This window comes from Limulus polyphemus, unplaced genomic scaffold (assembly GCF_000517525.1).
Source record: "Limulus polyphemus unplaced genomic scaffold, Limulus_polyphemus-2.1.2 Scaffold247, whole genome shotgun sequence".
Lineage (NCBI taxonomy): Eukaryota > Metazoa > Arthropoda > Merostomata > Xiphosura > Limulidae > Limulus > Limulus polyphemus.
In genome coordinates this window covers 94,771-113,924 of record NW_013665857.1, presented here as the reverse complement: position 1 = coordinate 113,924, position 19,154 = coordinate 94,771, and the positions used below count along the sequence as shown (strand labels likewise).

General features: G+C 30.3%; 1 protein-coding gene across 1 annotated transcript in view; it reads right to left on the bottom strand.

The window, feature by feature from the left end:
* LOC106478756 (serine/threonine-protein kinase mig-15-like) overlaps window positions 1-19,154 on the bottom strand; it is a 120,884-nt gene that overhangs the window by 37,636 nt on the left and 64,094 nt on the right. The window contains exons 10-17 of the mRNA XM_022382410.1: window positions 18,608-18,660; window positions 15,191-15,439; window positions 11,291-11,363; window positions 8,012-8,163; window positions 7,419-7,591; window positions 6,507-6,736; window positions 5,333-5,385; window positions 1,643-1,731 (exon numbers count right to left, since the gene is read on the bottom strand). Coding sequence (XP_022238118.1) covers window positions 1,643-1,731; window positions 5,333-5,385; window positions 6,507-6,736; window positions 7,419-7,591; window positions 8,012-8,163; window positions 11,291-11,363; window positions 15,191-15,439; window positions 18,608-18,660 — 1,072 coding nt within the window. The remainder of the gene's footprint in view (window positions 1-1,642; window positions 1,732-5,332; window positions 5,386-6,506; window positions 6,737-7,418; window positions 7,592-8,011; window positions 8,164-11,290; window positions 11,364-15,190; window positions 15,440-18,607; window positions 18,661-19,154) is intronic.

Here is a 19,154-nt window from a genome sequence, read left to right as displayed (position 1 = left end):
CCTTTAAATTCTGACAATTGACGAAGATCAGATTTTTAAATTCTGACAGTCTTTGTCTAATCAAAGTGGTTTAACTTGACTTCAGAGAAAATGCATCTGTTCAAGCCACAACTCACACAGTGATACGACAAACTAACATGAAGACCAAGGAGCTTTCCAAATAAGTCAGGGATAAAGTGGTAGAGAAGCACATATCAGGAGAAGGTTGCAAGAAAATTTCAAAGTCGCTGATTATCCCTTTGAGTACAGTGAAGTCCATCATTAAGAAGTAGAATGTGCTTCATACCACCCAGTCACTTCCCAGATCAGGCCGCCCTTCCAAACTAAGCAGCCAGGCAAGCAGAAAACTGTGTAGCTAACAGTGACTTTGAAAGATTTGCAAAGCTCCACGTCCAAGATGGGAGTAAGTGATCATACATTGACAATATCCCGGTCGCTACACACAGCTGGTCTGTATGGGCAAGTGGCAAGAAACAAGCCATTACTGAAAAAGAATCATCTGCAACAAAGCATGTAAATGATATCACAGACATGTGGCAGAAGGTTTTGTGGTAAGACAAGACAAAAATTGAGTTTTTTTGGTCTAAATTCAAAGCGTTACATCTGGCACAAGCCCAATACAGCACATCACCCAGTCAACATCATCCAAACTGTCAAGCATGGTGGTGGCAGCATCATGTTATGGGGGACTAGGAAACATGTCAGGATTGAGGGGAAGATGGATATTGCAAAGTACCGGCAATTCCTAGAGGAAAACCTGCTTGAGTCAGCCAAGAATCTGAAACTGGATCAAAAATTCACATTTCAGCAGGACAATGGCCAAGAACACAAGGCCAAAGCCACACTGGGGTTGTTTCAAAAGAAGAAAGTGAATGTCCTAGAGTGGCCCAGTCAAAGTCCTGACTTGAATCCAATGGAAAATTTATGGTGAGACTTGAATATTGCAGTGCATCAATGATGCCCAACAAACTTGTCAGAATTGGAGCAATTTTACCAGGAAGAATGGGCAAAAATAACACCATCCCACTGTGCAAAGCTGGTAGAGACCTATCGAAAAAGAATCACAGCAGTAATTGCTGCCAAAGGTGGTTCCATCAAGTACTGACTTAGGGAGCTGAATACTTATGCAATCAGCAAATTTCAATTTATACATTTTCTTTGCAGGTTTTGTAGACATTCAACCTCCTTCACACATAACAGTGTTAAGTTTGATCATTAGTTTTGAATAAAAACTTTTTTTAAGTTACTTGTATTTCCTCAAAATGTGACATCATTGGTTGGGGATGAATACTTTTTCAAGACGCTATAACTTATTTTTTTCCTCTCACATTTAACAAAGTTTGACAAAACTAACATATTAGATAACTAAAGTATATTTTTCTTCAGCACCATAAAGACAATTGTGAGTAAATGTCTGCTTAATGAAAGCAAAAAAGGAATTAACTAAAAATAGCAAAGACCAAATAAATAGTCTAATAGATACAAGTTACTGTAAAAAATTTTTAAAGATACACTATTACATCATATTCATTCATTTTAAAATAAAAAAAGTACTGATAGGCTTGGAAACTAAAAAAATATATATACAAGGACGTTTTTAACATCTGTTTTGAGGACACAAATGTGCATTACAAAAACTTACCCTTCTTACTACTAATGTTCTATCAGTACTATCTTCTTCACCTGGTATAGGAGGTAGGGGTCTATTTGGTGCTTGAATTATTATAGGTTCTGAAAGTAAGTACACTTTTCAGATTTATCAGCTATCTTAAAACAAGTTTTGTCTATTCTTTCTTGCATTTGCTATTGAACAAATAAATGGACAATGCACATATAAACACTGTAACATAATACTGAAAACATTCTAGTTGGTGAACCAAACACTTGCTTATATTAGCAGATATACTGATTTAATTAAGTCAATTTATACGTAGACTTCCAAAAATAATACTTTAAAAAATTCCTTAAAATTTATATAATTACCATTTTAAATTATCAAAAATAAATAAACCGAAGTAAGATAGATATATCTTATTTAGCGAATGAATTAGTTTTCAATTATACTAGCAAACACACTTTTATATATATCTTCCAATATAAGGTTTCATGTTCTCCAGCTTAATATAAAGATAGTTTTTTTTTCAATCTTTTGGTGGTATAAGTTCTATATGAAAACTGTCATTAGCTTGAATTAAACAGAAAAACCTATCATTCCTTAAGAGCTGGAGTTTTTAATAAAATAATATTTCTCCCCAGCCAAAGTATTTTCATATCATGGTATTACAAAAAACGTGTATAATAGCATTAACATTACCAAGTCTTTAAAAAATAAAAGTTTGAGGAAGTGAGTATAAAAAAACTAAAACCAAATAACCATCCACTACTACAGACACATGGAGTTCTGTTATTTCACATTATCATAAAGTTAACTGAGTATGTGAGAACTGAGACTATTTGAACTGTATTTCTCAGCTGATCATGGTATGGATTTTATTATACTTAATACGAGCCTATATTTTAATATTACAACTTTACATCAGAAACAATAAATAAACCTATATGCAACTCAAATATGTTATCTGTAAGGACAGAGTCCTTTATTTTTATTCATGTTAATTATATTTAGCCTTAGCTGAAACAGCCAAACAAGCAACATTCTATACAGAAACCAAGTAACTATAGTTAAAGCTAACTACCTGATAAACTGTTAAGAGTTTGTGAAAAAAAACTTCATACTGAAGAATTCTGAAATGTATTTCATTTGTAACTGAGCTTAAAATATTTTAATACAATTATCCCATATATTTATTGTATAGTTCTTTACATTCAGCAATCTTGATCTTCAATAATAAGATTTTGATTAAATTTCATGAACTACAATAAAAGTTAATGTATAGTATGTTCCATTTAGGTTCAAAACCTAAAATTCAATTCATTTATTCATCACTTTATAGATATATTAATAGCCTGTTATTCATTTATGTATTAATCCACAATTTGTACATTTGCTAATCAATAACATATTAATAATTTAGTTATTAACAGATTCAAATTAAATACACTTGGCTTTGCACCTTCACCATTTCTGATCAAACTGACACTAGTTTTAAAATTGTAATAAACCAAGAAGTAAAACATTTCAATTATTTTATTAAATTCTCAAAAGTTTGGTCTGATTTGATGAATCCTATACAAAAAAAAATCTTAAATAATACATGAATTACAAAAGAAAAATGTTTACAAGGTATAATTAAGGTAAAAACTATTTCCAGTTGTATTAAAGCTATAAGAAAGTTTAAAAGGTAGGAATTAACGAAAATGTTCTACTACTGGTGACTTCACAGTTTGTATTTACTAAAATACTTAACTAAGTTGTCTTCTTTTATCTACACTTAGTGGTTAGTAAATTACATTCTAAACTTTTCTATGACAAGGAAACCACTCTTTATAAAATAAAGTTTGGAGATGGCTTGAATGGGTAGCAAAAGAAACTTTATTACAAATGTAAAATGATATAACAAGCTTGTGGCAGATACATAGCCTGGGCTCGCACATATTACATAACATCTGCAGGTTCCATTTTTAAAGATGCCTTTAATTTCAGAAACACATTAAACCGACTAAACCCTAAAGCTTTAATGGCTAGCTTTGATTTTTGTGTACCCTTTCACTAAAGTACCTATCATGAAAGCTTGTAATATTGCACATGACCTCTACTGTAATGACCCTAATCCTTTAATTCACATCCCCAGTACACTTTTTGTTTCCCTCTTAGAATTAACAACAACTTTATTTTCAATCACAAAAACTTTCTTCAAATAAATGGCTTAAACATGATCTACCTTTCCTCACCTGTTCTTGCCAACATACTTCTGACTCGGATCTAAACACAAGCCATACAATCTGCACTTTATCCTCCCCTATACTGGTACAGATATTTTAATGACACCTTTGCTGGTTTCACTTTTACCAAATACACACAATTTTTCTTTGAAAACATAAACTCCATTCACCCTAACATTAAATTCACCATAGAACATGAAAATGACAAGCAATTATAATTTTTTTAACGTTGAAATTATTAGATCCAACACACAGTTGAAAACCAAAATTCACTGAAAAATCACTCGCACAGGCCTTTTACTCCCTGGAATTCCACCCATGAATCCAAACAAAAAATCATTATACTAAAAAAACCTTATAAACACAGGTACAAAACTTTGCTCAACTGACTTTGTAGATGAAAAAAATCAAATTTATAAAGTATTTCTTCATTCACATCAACAAATTCCAACCAACTACTAACTAAAGATTTTCACATAACCACCAGAACAAACACCTCAACATTCAACTCACAAACAACACAACATTACACTGCAGTTTACCATTCATCCCTGAAGTCAGTTCCATAACAATTCACACTTGGAGAAAACTTGCCAGTAAACATAAAATTCTTGTCAATTTCAAATTCACTCAAAAATCCAGTCCTAAACTAAAATCATTACTAAGTAAAAATTAAGTAGAATCAAACAATACTAACGTCATTTATAAAATAATGTGCAATAGCTATCCAGAATTCTACATCTGAGAAACTGGAAGAAAATTGGAAACCAGATTCACTAAACATGATAAAAAACCCTCTCATGTTTACCACAAATGCAACCTCAAAAAATCACAGTATATCTATACAAAACACTAATTTTAAACAAAGAACCAAACACCAACAAACACAAAATAAAGGAAGCCATCTTAGTTGAACAAAACAGCCCTACTCTAAACCAACACCTTATACGTTTACTAAGCTGTTAAGCAATCTCTGGCCATTTGACTTCCTTGTTCCATACTGTATGTATGTATGTATGTGTATATATATTCCTGTGTCTACATAAACTACTTGTACCTGATGATGACACAAGCTTGTCAAAATGTTGTTCTATCACTACCCATTCAAGCCAAATTTTATATTCTTAACTTTTACTTGCTATTCATGACTTGTTCATAATGGTTAGTGAACAAAACACAAAATAACCAAGCTGAAGATACATTAATAGTCTAAGTCATTCCATTTCTTTCAGGAGTCTCTTAAATATACGTATTTAGTGTGATGCATTTATTCTGAATTGAATTCTAGACATACAATCTTATTTCTTAAATTTCAGTATTTATACAAGTATAAATACAAAACATATCACCAATGCAGCCAGATGAGGAAAATGATTATAATGTTTTGATACACCAGTAGATGTTTCTGTTGTTATTAGTAAAGTACATATAATCTATCAATAAACAGTTATACTGTAGAACATACTTTAGATTGTAAAAAAAAAAATACCTTTAGTAGCTGCAATGTTTTTACTGCTGTCCTTATTGTATACATCAGGAGGCCTAGAAGAAAAAAAACATTACTGTATCTATCATGTAGTTTAAGAAATAAACAGCAATAATAAAATGTTCTCAGACTCTTCATAAATTAATTTTGTTTCAAAAATCCTATCACAAACACATAAATAATTTTGAATTCACACCATTTCAAAAAGACATCTTCTAAACCATGTGGAGTGTGTATATTTCTGTGTAATTGATCTAAATAACATCTATTAGTTAGGTGTAATACAGGGATTGATATTTTCAACAGTACCTTATGCATACATGGGCTGAACAACAAGGTCACAAACCCACAATATTCAAGTATAGTCATCACTAAGTATAAACTACTAACCAAAGGAAGGATAGCCAGTCAGTAGCACCTACTACCACAAAGGCTACACCCAGCTCAGCATCAAGTAATGAGATCAACTGCCATTCTAATAATGCATCTACGGCTGAATATGCAGAGCATATTCATGTAGCATCATGGCATAAACCGGGTCTAATATAAACTCAAGTACTAATATAAAATATACCAATAGAATGTTATGACAAAATCAACATTGAAACTGGCAAAAATATATAAATAAGTAGCCTGAAAAAAAGGAACAGTATGTCGTGACTATGTTTGTCAGGAAAACTGATGGTAAAGGAATAAAAAATGTTCAGTCATACTTATTTAGTCTTTTAAGGTGACACAAAAAACTAATAATAAATGTGCATGTTTTATCAATGTAATACTACAAAACAACCTCAGCAAGTCCTATTTAATTTCATATTGAATTTCTAACAGTAAAATGGACATTAAAATTGATACATATGACAATTATACAAAAGTACTAAAAATGTATTGAATTTTTTGACACATAATTTGTTTAATCTGCCTGTAACCAAAAGTGATTGTATTTTGTAGCCATTATCACTACAGTTAAGGTGTTAAAAATTCTAAATGATTTTCTGATTAATATTTCCCATATTCAATAATAATAAAACATATTTTGATAGTGCATTTGGAAAATTTGGAAAAGTTTAGTATGTTCTTGTTATACATATATACTTGAGAGCTTGGGCAGTGACAAATAAGTAGGATAAATGTTAACACTTATTACTAGAATCAAAGAATTTAAATTGAAACATACAGAGGTCTTGGTGGATCAGAAGCCAGCAAAGTTCCATCATTTAGCAAATTCCCTTCTTCTTCTTCATCAGATTCTAGAGTCAGTTTAACAGGTGTGTTGCCATTCTGGCAAGCAGAATGCTCACTGTTCACTACTGCTGATCCTCTACTGCTACTGTTTTTGCTAAGAGCACCACTACTGCTCTGCCCACAAGCTAGTTCATTCAACTGAGCTGCTATCACTTCTAAATCCTAATATAACAAATCATTTATCTGAGATACTAGCACATCTAGATCCTGGAAAAAATAATAAAATTAGTCCAGCTCATACAGGTTAAGATTTTGTGTTTCTAGATGGTAAGTTAAGAAGCTCAAAGCTGCAAAAGGCCACACTTTTTAACAAACTGTTAACACATTAACATTTTAAATGGACAAATTAAGCTAATTATGCTTTAAGTACTTCAAAACACTAAAAGGAGATATGCTAGATATCAGCATATTTTCCTGCTGGCATATTTACATTGTGAAAGAAAGTATCAAACATTTAATATTTAACTTATAACTAATATTGTTCAAATTAAAATTCTAAGTGTACTATAGCTGCAATGAGTTATTTTATACTTTATATACTCTACAAAAAAAAAAATTATGTTCAGGAAATAGTATGTAGTAAATATGTTATTGTTCAAAGGGTACTACCATAATAACCTTAACACATACATTAAGCCTTGTTCATCGTCAAATGTTTTTAATTTTTGTATACATGATTGAAAAACAGTGACCTTTTCAAACTTTTTTTTAGTAACAACTGGAAATGTTATTAACAGTTTAATATCACCATCCTTCTTTACTGAGATATAAAAATAATACTTAGTCTACACAGATACATGATACTATCCAGCATGGTATAGAAAAACTATAATGACAATCTTACCTCTGGTCTACACATAGGAGATTTGTTACACAATCCTGTGACTCGAGGATCTGGCACTCTTGGAGACTGAACAGGCTCTACATTGCGTGAGGTTTTACGAACTTTTTCTTTACACTCTTCATCCACTGGAATTGGAGGAAGTGGTTTACTTGGAGGTGGAGGATCAGGAACCACTACAGACAGAAACAGAAAAACACTTGCTTACTATAAATTACCTAAAGAGATGTTTTTAGACACTGAAAATGACTATAGTTTTAATTAATACCAAGTACACAATAACCATAATACATACACTAATTTAAAACCCTTAAGGTAATATGTTTTCTGCCTTAACTTTAACAATACACGAAAATTTCTAGTTGTATTAATAATAAAATACACTCTTTTACCAAATTGCACTCACTTTAGTAACTCTTTCCTTTATTTTTAGAATTTAATTTCAAACAAGCTATTTTAAAATAAAATTTACTTAACCACCATAAACTACATAACTAAAAATTGTTGAAACCATCTGACAGAAAATAATAGTTGATGAAGTCAACACTAGGGAATAAATTAATATGTTAAAAAGAAATAAAAATGCTTCTCTTTACCTACTGTTCTCATAGGAGGGCGTGGTTTTTCTGGGATTGAGGATACATTTTGGTTGCTAGGTCTAGGATCACTGGGAGTCAATGTTTTTGACTCCTGAAGCTGCTGAAAGTTTCGCTTTAGTGTTGATTCTAAATCAACTGGTTCAATAGAACTGCAGAAGAAAAATATTTTGAAATATGATTTCTTCAATGCAGTAATAAACACCTGTGTTACAATACAAAAACAACAGTAGCTTATAACTGATATTGTTCAATAAAATTACAGAAGACAGATAAGGAAACTGTTATTACTATGTTCTAACTTGCCTCTCTATACAGATACCACTTTAAAAAAATATTTTTTGTACAACCAAGCATGCCATAAAAATTGCTTGATGGAAGTGCTACTTTTGCATTGAGAATTGAATTGTTTTTCTTTTCATGCAAGTTAAAAAAAGTGATGGTGTTCTTAGCTTTTTCCATAAAAACTTCAAAATTAAAAAAATAAACATGTATCCTACTTTTGGGTTAATAATAATTTTTAGAAATTTTTCCTCTTTAGTGAAATATAGCAATTAGATGTAACATACTTGAAAACAAAGTACTAAAATAAAAAAAAAAACACGATTTAATTACTTTCAGTACCTTTGAAACCATTTCAAAAAACTCTTTAATGGTCCCTAAAATCAATGTCATAGATTTTGTTGTCAATGCATTCCAATTTTTTATTAATTTATGTAAAGACAAATAATTACATTTACAAATATTAGAATACTTTTTATTGAACTTATTTTGCACTGTCACTTTCACTTTGTAAAGCTAAACTTTGTAAAAAATGAGTTAAGTTGTTTTAATATTTCAACTATTTCTACACATTATTCTTTTCCTTACACAACTGCAGAACTTACTTCCTATAACACATTTTAACACACAAATAAAAACTACAATATATTTCAATGGTTCGTAGTTTAATATTTTTACAAAATTTTTATGTACACAGAACTATTAAAATATGGTATCATAATACTTGATCATGTACATTTTTGCACTATTTTTAATACAAAATTTTGCAATTTGTTTATATTATTGTTGATTGGTATTAATTTAATTTTGCATAGATTTAAAAAATTAATTAATGAAGACATGTTACAGATTTGTGTTTTACAAAACAACTAAGAAGGTCAATTTTCTTTATTTTTTTAATAAGTTTACACCCTGCTTTCCAAGGCTTTTGTGGTAAACCAGTTGACAGCTGTCTCTGTTTAACCCACTCGCCTTTACTACACATGACACAAGGTTTTAGTGTCTTAAATTAAACTACTTTTTGTTTGTGTTATACCAATTAGTGTAGCATAAAATCTTAGCTAATAATCCATATTTAATAATATATAAGTTTTAAGTTCTTAATTTTATAATGCAATATTTTAAAAAATCCTGAATTTCCCCTAGTGTGACACACATGACACATTTTCTCATCTCTATTTTATCCACCCCCCAGAAACTACGTAATTAAACGTAAATTACTCACTATAAAATCGTCATTGCTAATACAAACCATAATTTTTATGGCCTTCAATTTTGTTTGGTTACAGAGCTATCAAATAGAAAATTGGACCAATCCTGTCACATCCTCTCTTTCAGGATTTGTTAATAGTTCTCTCTTTCATTTAATTATACATACCTATAACCAATAGAAAGTCAAGGTTTTCTTCTCTCAAATGACATAATAGAATATGTTGTGTTTTAAACACAGAATAGTCAAATTCACTTCTAATACAACTTTGGTTTCCACGGGAATCACAATGGCTAGCTTGGATGCATTTGTAATGGCTCTTATCAAATAGTTAGAAAGCCAGCAAAATTGTAATTGTTAGAGGAAGTTGTCTTCTTCTTGCATGTTATTAGTCTATGTTCTTTGGTGCATTATTTAATTAAGTTAAAAATTATTTAATGAACTACTACCATTAGTATAAAAAAAGTAGGGTTAAGTATTATCGATAGTCCACAACAGAAAAAAATACTCGGGTAAGTACTTTATTTCTTGTTTTTTTTATGTTTCTTCTTTATTTATTATTCTAAAGTAACTAAGATGTAAAAAAGGGATCTTTTTTAGGTTAGTTAAGGTTAGATTTGGTAAAGTAAATATAAAAGTAATAATATAATAAAAATGTTTCACAAGCACGCACACAAGCAGCTCTTGGGTAATCTAATTCAATGCGCTCCACATTCCCAAAGTGATTTACAATTTACAATGGCACAAATAGTAATTAGACATGGTTCAAAGGATAATCAAAGGGCAAAAAAATAATGATATTTAAGTATAAGTAGATGTATTCTAGAAAGAAAAAAGGGTAATTTAGATTTAGAATTTTCTTTTTGGTGGTTGGTTAAATTGACCAACCCTGTATAGAGTTAGGGTTGAGAAAATAACACATAATATATAGTTTTACTGAAAACAAACATTTGAAATGTATTTAGGGGTTTTTAGAGACTACGTAAATGAAATTTGAGATTTTTGAGATGACGAAAACTATGTTTAATCTTAACATGAAAATCACTTTGCACAGAGACTAGTAAAAAAAATACTTACTATATACACAGACAAATCTTTTTTACTTTATTAAAAATACTTCACTAAAAAGTATGATTTTTTTGTATGTGCAAGACAATGTTTACTGAAAGTGTGCCAAATTTTGTGAAGATATACATACTATATTAAAAGTTAGTAGTATCAAAACTATAACAACTTTAAACGAGTACAAAGAGATCACATGGTCAGGCAAATTGCCCTGAGCCCATGTTGAGAGAGTTAATTAGTAACAACAATCATACAGAAGAAATTAAGCAAAAAATATACAAATACAGTATGTATGTATATGTTAGGTCATACTTCGCATTACATAGTAAAAATATACATCTAACAAGCTCATGTAGATGGAAAGGTTTTGAAAATCATGAAAAATTGTATCAACTCCAACACCCAAAAAATTTAAAATGCTTCACACTTAATATCAAGATAATTCAATGTTGGCTTATCAGTTAGGATTGCATGAACCAAATCACTGCTGCTTTATCATTACAGATCGCTTGAATCAAGTCATGGTTAGGTTATCACAATTATTTGAACCAAATCATTGTTAGATTACCATTTGGGATTGTTTGGAAAACTTGAACTTTTTAATCAAAGATATATTTAAACCATTAAAAAATACAAATATTAATGGAAATTATGCTTTGCAGTTAAAATGCCAATAACAACAAAAATACTCATTTCCTTACACCCTCACAATTCATACAAACCTAGGTTGGCCTAATGCTCCTGAATCTTCATCTCCCTCACTCCCACTAAAATGATAAACTTCCTGAGATTCCACTGTAAATAAAACATGTTAAGCTATTATTACAAGTAAGCATTTTAAAACTAAAACTGGAAATTTGTTTAAAATAATTCTTTCATTCATGTTTCCTGACTTTTATAAATATACATTTTTTCCATAAAATATACAGTTCACTTATAACAAGTATGGTTGAAGGCAATAAACATTACAAATGACAGTTCAAAATATACTCACAAAATAAGAATTTTATTGTTAAAAATTTCCATTACTCCTTTGAAAATGAATTCAAGTTTACAGTTACAATACCAGTTATATAACTATATAAAGAACAAATCTGTAGTTAAAATACTTATACACCGTTTACTTAATAGCAACATTCCATATACAACTTTCAATAATGCTAATGAACTCTCCCAACAAAAGAATCCAAAGAGTATAAACATGTATCTCAAGCTTTTAATAAGGTATCACATTGTAATCTTAGTGCCTTTTAACAATATTTCAAATACAAAACAAAGTATAAAAAAAATTAGTGAGGGAAAAACATTCAAGTTTCTCCATTTTAGTTAGGAAAGTATGTTAACTTATGTCATTTTCATTTCTTCAGTGTCTGGCTCATGGATATTATGTTTTCATTATGAGAAGAAGCATAAGCAAAAAAACCTGATTTTTCAGAACAACAATGTAATGAGTGTGTGTTCATTCAGTAATTCTATACTTAAAACACTTTGGTTTGAAATATATTGAGGAGTTTGTTTTCATATAGGGGTATAAAAACATAATTTATATCAAGTATGCACTAACATAATAATGCAGTTCGAGTTACAGCATCTATAAATACATGAATGACACATATGCTGCTTCTTTATTTAGAATGAAAATGTTCACACACTGCAGATGTGGGTCACAAGTTTACTCATGTTTCGTGCAGAGCGTCTTTATATGCAATTTATTAAAATGTTGTATTCAAAAGGATTCGGAGGCATTTTATTTTGTTGCGGATGGTTATTATTTTTCTGATTTTTGCTTACAATACCCATATATTTCATAAATGGCTTCTCGCATAAAATATAACATGTTGAGTGAAGATAAGATAATTACTGAACTATTTGATGATAATTTGTCAGATCTTCCAAGTGAAGGTGAAGATTCTGATGTGGAGGTGCTTGTGGAATCATTCTGACAATGACTAGCTACAGTGATGTTGTTAGATCTACAAAGATACATAAAGTTGTTGTGCTCTCAACTGATCCTGAATCAGAAAGAGATGATGATTCTACAGATATTCCTGTTAGTGATTTGTTTTCTCATTGTGATAATGATAATTGGTAAGAAATAGATATTCTACCAAACTTGGAAATGTTTGAAGGAAATCCAAGGGTCATTACAACTCCATTGGAACCCGAAGGTATTGCTGCCGTGACAAGTCTAATGTTTGGTGATGACTTGTTTGAAATGTTTGTCAGGAAATGTGTACTTACCATAATCAAACTGCAGAGAAACATAAAATGTCATTAAAGGACTTCAATGGTCTGAAGTTACACCTACAGACATGAGGAAATTCCTAGGCCTTATTCTACTAATGGGACAGACAAGGAAATGTAACTGGAAAGATTATTGGTCAACAGATCCTGTTTTGATTAGCTCAATATTTTTGCAGATAATGAGCCAAAACAAATTTGGCCATTTTGGCATTTCAATGATATTCAGAAAATGGATGAGTCTTCAGCCAGGCTCTTGAAAATTCAACCAGTAATGGATTATTTCCTCAATAAATTCAGGACACTATACAAACCAAAGCAACAGTTGTCATTGGATGAGGGCATGATTCCATGGAGAGGACGCCTAAGATTCCGAACATACAACCCTGCAAAAATTGTAAAATATGGCCTGCTGGTGAGAATGGTGTGTGAGAGTGACACAGGTTATATTTGCAACATGGAGATTTATACTGGTTAGGGGAAATAATTGGAGGAGACTATTCTTTCAGTTCTTGCTCCCAATCTTGGATTGTGGCACTATGTATACGAGGACAATTATTACAACAGTACTTCCATTGCAAACCTGTTCCTAGAAAATAAAACAAGAGTCTGCAGAACAATCATAGTGAATAGAGGGTTGCTGCCAAGCCTGAAGTTTCAAAAATGAAAAAAGGTGAAACAGCTTTCCATAGAAAAGGTGATGTTCTTATTTTCATATGGAAAGACAAAAAAGAAGTGAGAATGGTTTCAACCATCCATGACTCATCTGTTTCTACCACAGGAAAGAAAAATAGAATAACTGGAGAAGAAATAAAAAAACCTGTGTGTGTTCTCCAATACAATGCCCACATGAAAGGTGTTGATTGTGCAAATCAGTACCTCTCATACTACACCATTCTCAGAAAAACAGTGAAATGGACAAAAAAGGTAGTACTTTATTTAATAAACTGCAGACTTTTCAATTCATATATATAATCTACAAAGCCATGAATCAACAGAAAAAAATAAAATAAATGCAATTCCTACTCTCTGTGGCAAGAGAATGGATTACTGACAAAGAGAAAGAAGGCTCACTGGAACTGTAGAGGAACAAATTCGGTCCATCATCTGAAGGTAAAAGGGAGCCCCACATAAGGATCCCCCAAGAAGACTATCTGGTGACATGAAGCAGCATATTCCTGTGTTCATTTCATCTACAGAAAAAACGAAATTTCCTACCAGAGCCTGTAGAGTTTGTACTGCCCATGGGAAAAAAAGTGAAACACGATACATATGCAAGTTTTGTGCAGTTCCACTCCATATAGGAAAATGTTTTAGAAGATATGAGAAATTTACTAGGTGTTTTCATGTACATACTTTGTAAGTTTCAAATAAATAATAACAAATATAGTTGAGTTATGAACAAAATAAAATGCATCCGACTCCTTTCAAACTTGTAACCTGTCCGCAATGTGTTAGGATAAAATTTCTTTACTCAAAAAACAACAACAAATGTTTATGTTAACAAGGTAAACACTGTTCCTTTCAGTTCAAAACATTTTCAGTTTTGAATTTAGTTTATAGGATTTGATGCTGCCCTGTTTACAATATCTCTGCATAGTTAATTCCTGATGTGCCATTGAAAACACTTAAAACATTCTAGATGGAGCATCAACATGTTTCTATACTCCCTTTAAACTTCATCTGTTTAATAGTTATAGAACTCAAGTGAAATGTTTATATCATTGCTTTATTCAGTTTCAAACAACTATTTGTCATTTGTGTACAGAACCTCCCACTGTACAAACTTCCACATACTTTCAAAAGTGCTGAAATCTCATCAAGAACCAAGCTGGGAAGACTTAACACTCACCACATATTGTTCATATGACTTCATCTGCATTTAAATATTATAGTGTTTGATGAAATACGAACCAGAAAAGTATACAGACATTGGAAATTTAAAAACTTCTTTTATCCCATGTTATTGATCACCTTTGGATTTTCAGCCAACATGATTAGTCAATGACTTTTATGTATATTTTCTAGTAGATATTCTATAGTTGTAATATTTTTGAAAAACTGGATGGACATGACTATAATAACATGAACATAGTTTACATAATATTATGTTTCACATTTTATGCATATGTAAATATTTATACAAAATAGAAATTTATTTCCATTATTTACATCTTTCATTAAAATTTTTAACTGTATAAGGATGAATATTATATGTGGAAAAGTTAAAATAAGCAACATTCTAATAACTCACTAAGAATATTCTATATTACAGAAAGTTACAATTAATTTAGGATCTCACGAGAAAAACAAAACACATGTTGTTTTAATGACTAAAAGAGTATTACAACAACCACAGATTAGCAACATAAATATCTGACCTCGTTTGTGTTTACGGCAACGGTCAATATGTTCTTTCAACTGGTTACGAACTTGTCTTTCAGTGGGCTGGTCCTTAATAAATGGATGTTTTAATAACTGGTCTGTGTAAGGCCTCTTTTGGTAGTCCTTAACTAGAACTGTTTCAATGAAGCTGTGAAACTTCTTAGACCATTTCTTGGACTTCAGACGTGGTGGACTGTTTCGTGGAATTAGGAAAAGAGCACGCATGGGGTGCATGTCACAGAGAGCTGAAATATAGGTGGACAGAACTCTTAATTATTATTATAGTAATTAAAACACGAAATTTTCCTTCAACAGATCTATTAATATGATATAAAATGTAATTATGAATGTATATCTGTTACCCAAAATTATTAATATAATAACATAATTACTAAACATTGTGCAAAACAGTTTATCTTCCAAAGCTGCAGTGGCTTCTTTCATTATCTTAAAAGATATTCTTTTAAACAACTATAAAGTTCAACAGCATGCAAGATTGTATAAACATTGCACAAAACAGTTTATCTTCCAAAGCTGCAGTGGCTTCTTTCATTATCTTAAAAGATATTTTTTTAAACAACTATAAAGTTCAACAGCATTCAAGATTGTGTAAACATTGTGCAAAACAGTTTATCTTCCAAAGTTGCAGTGGCTTCTTTCATTATCTTAAAAGATATTCTTTTAAACAACTATAAAGTTCAACAGCATGCAAGATTGTGTAATATAAAACATAAGTAAGCCACTGGATTATTTTTTGTTTCCAATACTTGAACAGTTATATTTTCCCTTTTTTATACTATTTTATTGCTTTCATATTAATAAATTTTTAGACCTACTTCAATTTCAAATGTTTTCTATAATTGTTAAGTAGTTGGAGGCTTAAAGTATATATTAAATGAATGTTAATTTTGAAAATAAATGTTTGCAACATTGATGCAAGTTAAAGATGATGAAAAAAAAATTATCCTCTATCAGTGTATTTACAAGGATGCAAGGAAGTAGTTGTATGTTTAGAAATCCTGAAAAGGTTCTTAAAACCCACACGGAACTAGATAAATATAAGGTTAATCTAAAAAAGGAATAACCATGAAGGGTAACAAACTGAAAAGGTTTTTCAGCTTTCAACATTCCAAAAACTTGCACTGTGGAGTTTACTGGTATACAGTATGGGTAATAAAACACACTGACATTTCACGCCATAAGACTGTATATTCTCGGAATCACATCAAAATATTATTTGTATGTTAATCTAGCATTCTTATGCTTTTTTGCATGTTGATATTTCCCAAAAGTAATACTGTGAATGTTTCATCCAAATTCACTTTGCAAAAACCTAAAAACTGAACTTGAAATTGTTGCATTTATTTTGAGATAAGAGTTAAATCCCCATTTTCGTCAGTGTTTCTTCTAAATGGCAATATTTAATAAAGAAGTATAGTTATAAGCATCACAAAAATGGAAGTGATAGATTCAGACATGTTTTAAATCCAGTTTAACACTGTAAAAATATGCATGGTTGTATTTCGAACAGAGTCTCAAAGTATCATCACCACCCGTAAATAACAATGGAAAAAATTCCACAAAGTTTACACTGAAAGTTTGAACTGTACAATACTGGTTATCCCAACTTAGTTACATTTTGTCTTTTATTCTTTCACTTACCAGCAGGCATATTTGTACATTATTCCTGAATTAGTCAAATATTTTTAAATCCATTTTCTTTCAAGAAAGTATGCTGGCCATAGCATAAACCATGTTTGCTTATATTTAATCATTTTCAATGTAGTAAGATAGTTTCATACACTTAATATTTTTTACATAAATTATACAAATTTGATAGAGGTGTATTGAAAATCTATTTACTACATTGTTATTTCCTATTAAATGAAAGTTTGTTGTTGCATCCTCAACCATCAGTTTGATCTAAGGAAATACTCCTGTCTTAAAATAATAATAAAAACAACTTAGCACATAATAGAATATGTATGTTGTGCTAACATATACAAACAGTTAAAAATAAAACTATATTTACAAATGTCATACACATCAGCTGTGAAAACCAAACATGCAAGATGGGCAACAGAACTAAGCTGTAACAAGTCAAGATATTGTTGTGACATTTTTCAGTATATTTTACAAAGATTTTTGTTTTTCTAAATCATGCATAATAATGTAGAATTTTCTCACTTGTATTAGAACATCAGAAGATTATATCCTTAAAAAAAAAAAAAAAGAGTATCAGTTAAAAATTCAACCTGTGCAGCATCTGCACCAAACAGTTTCAGACATTTACTCTTAAGGCTGAAATAAATAAGTGTGTACCTCAGGAACTTTTTTCTGCTATCAAATACTAGTAATAAAAACAGTTATGCTACAATGTACTTATTTCTCAACTAAAATATTCTACGTGGTATTAAAAACAACGTGATTTGCTGATGCAATAAAATTTTTGATGTTTTACTGACAATACTGTAAAAACTGGTTTGGTACACAGTTAAAATCTACTTCATTTAAAAGTGTGATTTTGTTCAGAAGTTGAATCATTCAGAGTTGTGATTTTGGTTTGATGAAATATTTGTTGATGGCTGAAAACTCAGAATATGCAGAGAAAAAAAGTGTAGGAACAAGCTACATTATTGATAGTTTTACAATTTATTAATACTAAAAAATACTTCCCTTTATAAATTTATTTGAGTCTTTTTTAATACAGCTCATATAAATAACACTTACTGCAAAACCATGTTATTATTATGCTTCTCCAACTTACCAAGCATATATATATATATAACTATGAAGTACATTTTTCTGCCCCTTATCATTCAGTTATGATATCAAAGCCTCACTTAGCAGCAGAGATTTACTCACTGTAAAAAGCAATTGCCAAACATAATGGAAGTTAATTATTACTTAACTATGCTCATGTCTGCATCCTGCTGCTGCTCTAAGTATTCTACTATCAGACCTGTCCACATCCAAAATTAGATAGATTGTGGGTGAAAATTTCCAAATATTAATGTCTGTCCTGGTCCCACCCACAAATGGACCATACTTTCTATTATGCATACAATGGGATATTGCTTTTTTACACATACTGTATAATTTATTCCCAAGAAACTGCCATAGCAGCATAAATTTCTTCTTGTAGAATTTTCTGATTTGTCAATAGTCAACTGAGCATAAACATAAAACGCAAGCTAAATATTTGTGCTAACTACACAGCATATACTTATACTAACAGTTGATAAAACATGATAATTTATCCATTCATCACACTAACATTCTAACTAAAATATGAGAGATTTATCATTAAATGTGACTAGCAGAAGTAAACATGAAAATACACAGAAATCTAAATAAAACATTTTCAAACCAATTCTGTTATACATCAAAAATATTACATTGAATAAACTTACGAGGTTGAGATTCAGCCATCTCTAAAGCTGTTATGCCTAATGACCATAAATCACTCTGTAAAAAAGAAAAAAACACTTATGTTCTTCTCAGTCTGATGATTAATTTAGTTTTCATGATACTTGATTCAGTTGGTCAATTCATACATACTAAGCTGTACAAAAAAGTACTAATATCATAAAAAGCTTAAAATGGGTGGACTTATCAAATGTAGTTTTATACAGCTAAACTTAGCATTATAAAATATTTTTGATTAATTTTACAATGACCAAATACCATTTATACTCCAAACGTTTAAAAAAATTCAAGTATATGCAAAATTTTATTTATATTTTGTTTTGTATTTGGACTGACTAGACTTTAATTCTAAAACTCAACACGGTTGACAGTACTTCTAGTTCTCAACACAGTTGACAGTACAAAAATAATATCAGTAGCAAAATTATTATAAAAAGTTTTGTTTTTAAATATTTTACTGACAGCAGGTAAGTTCCATATATATATATATATATATATATATATATATATATATAATAATATATATATACT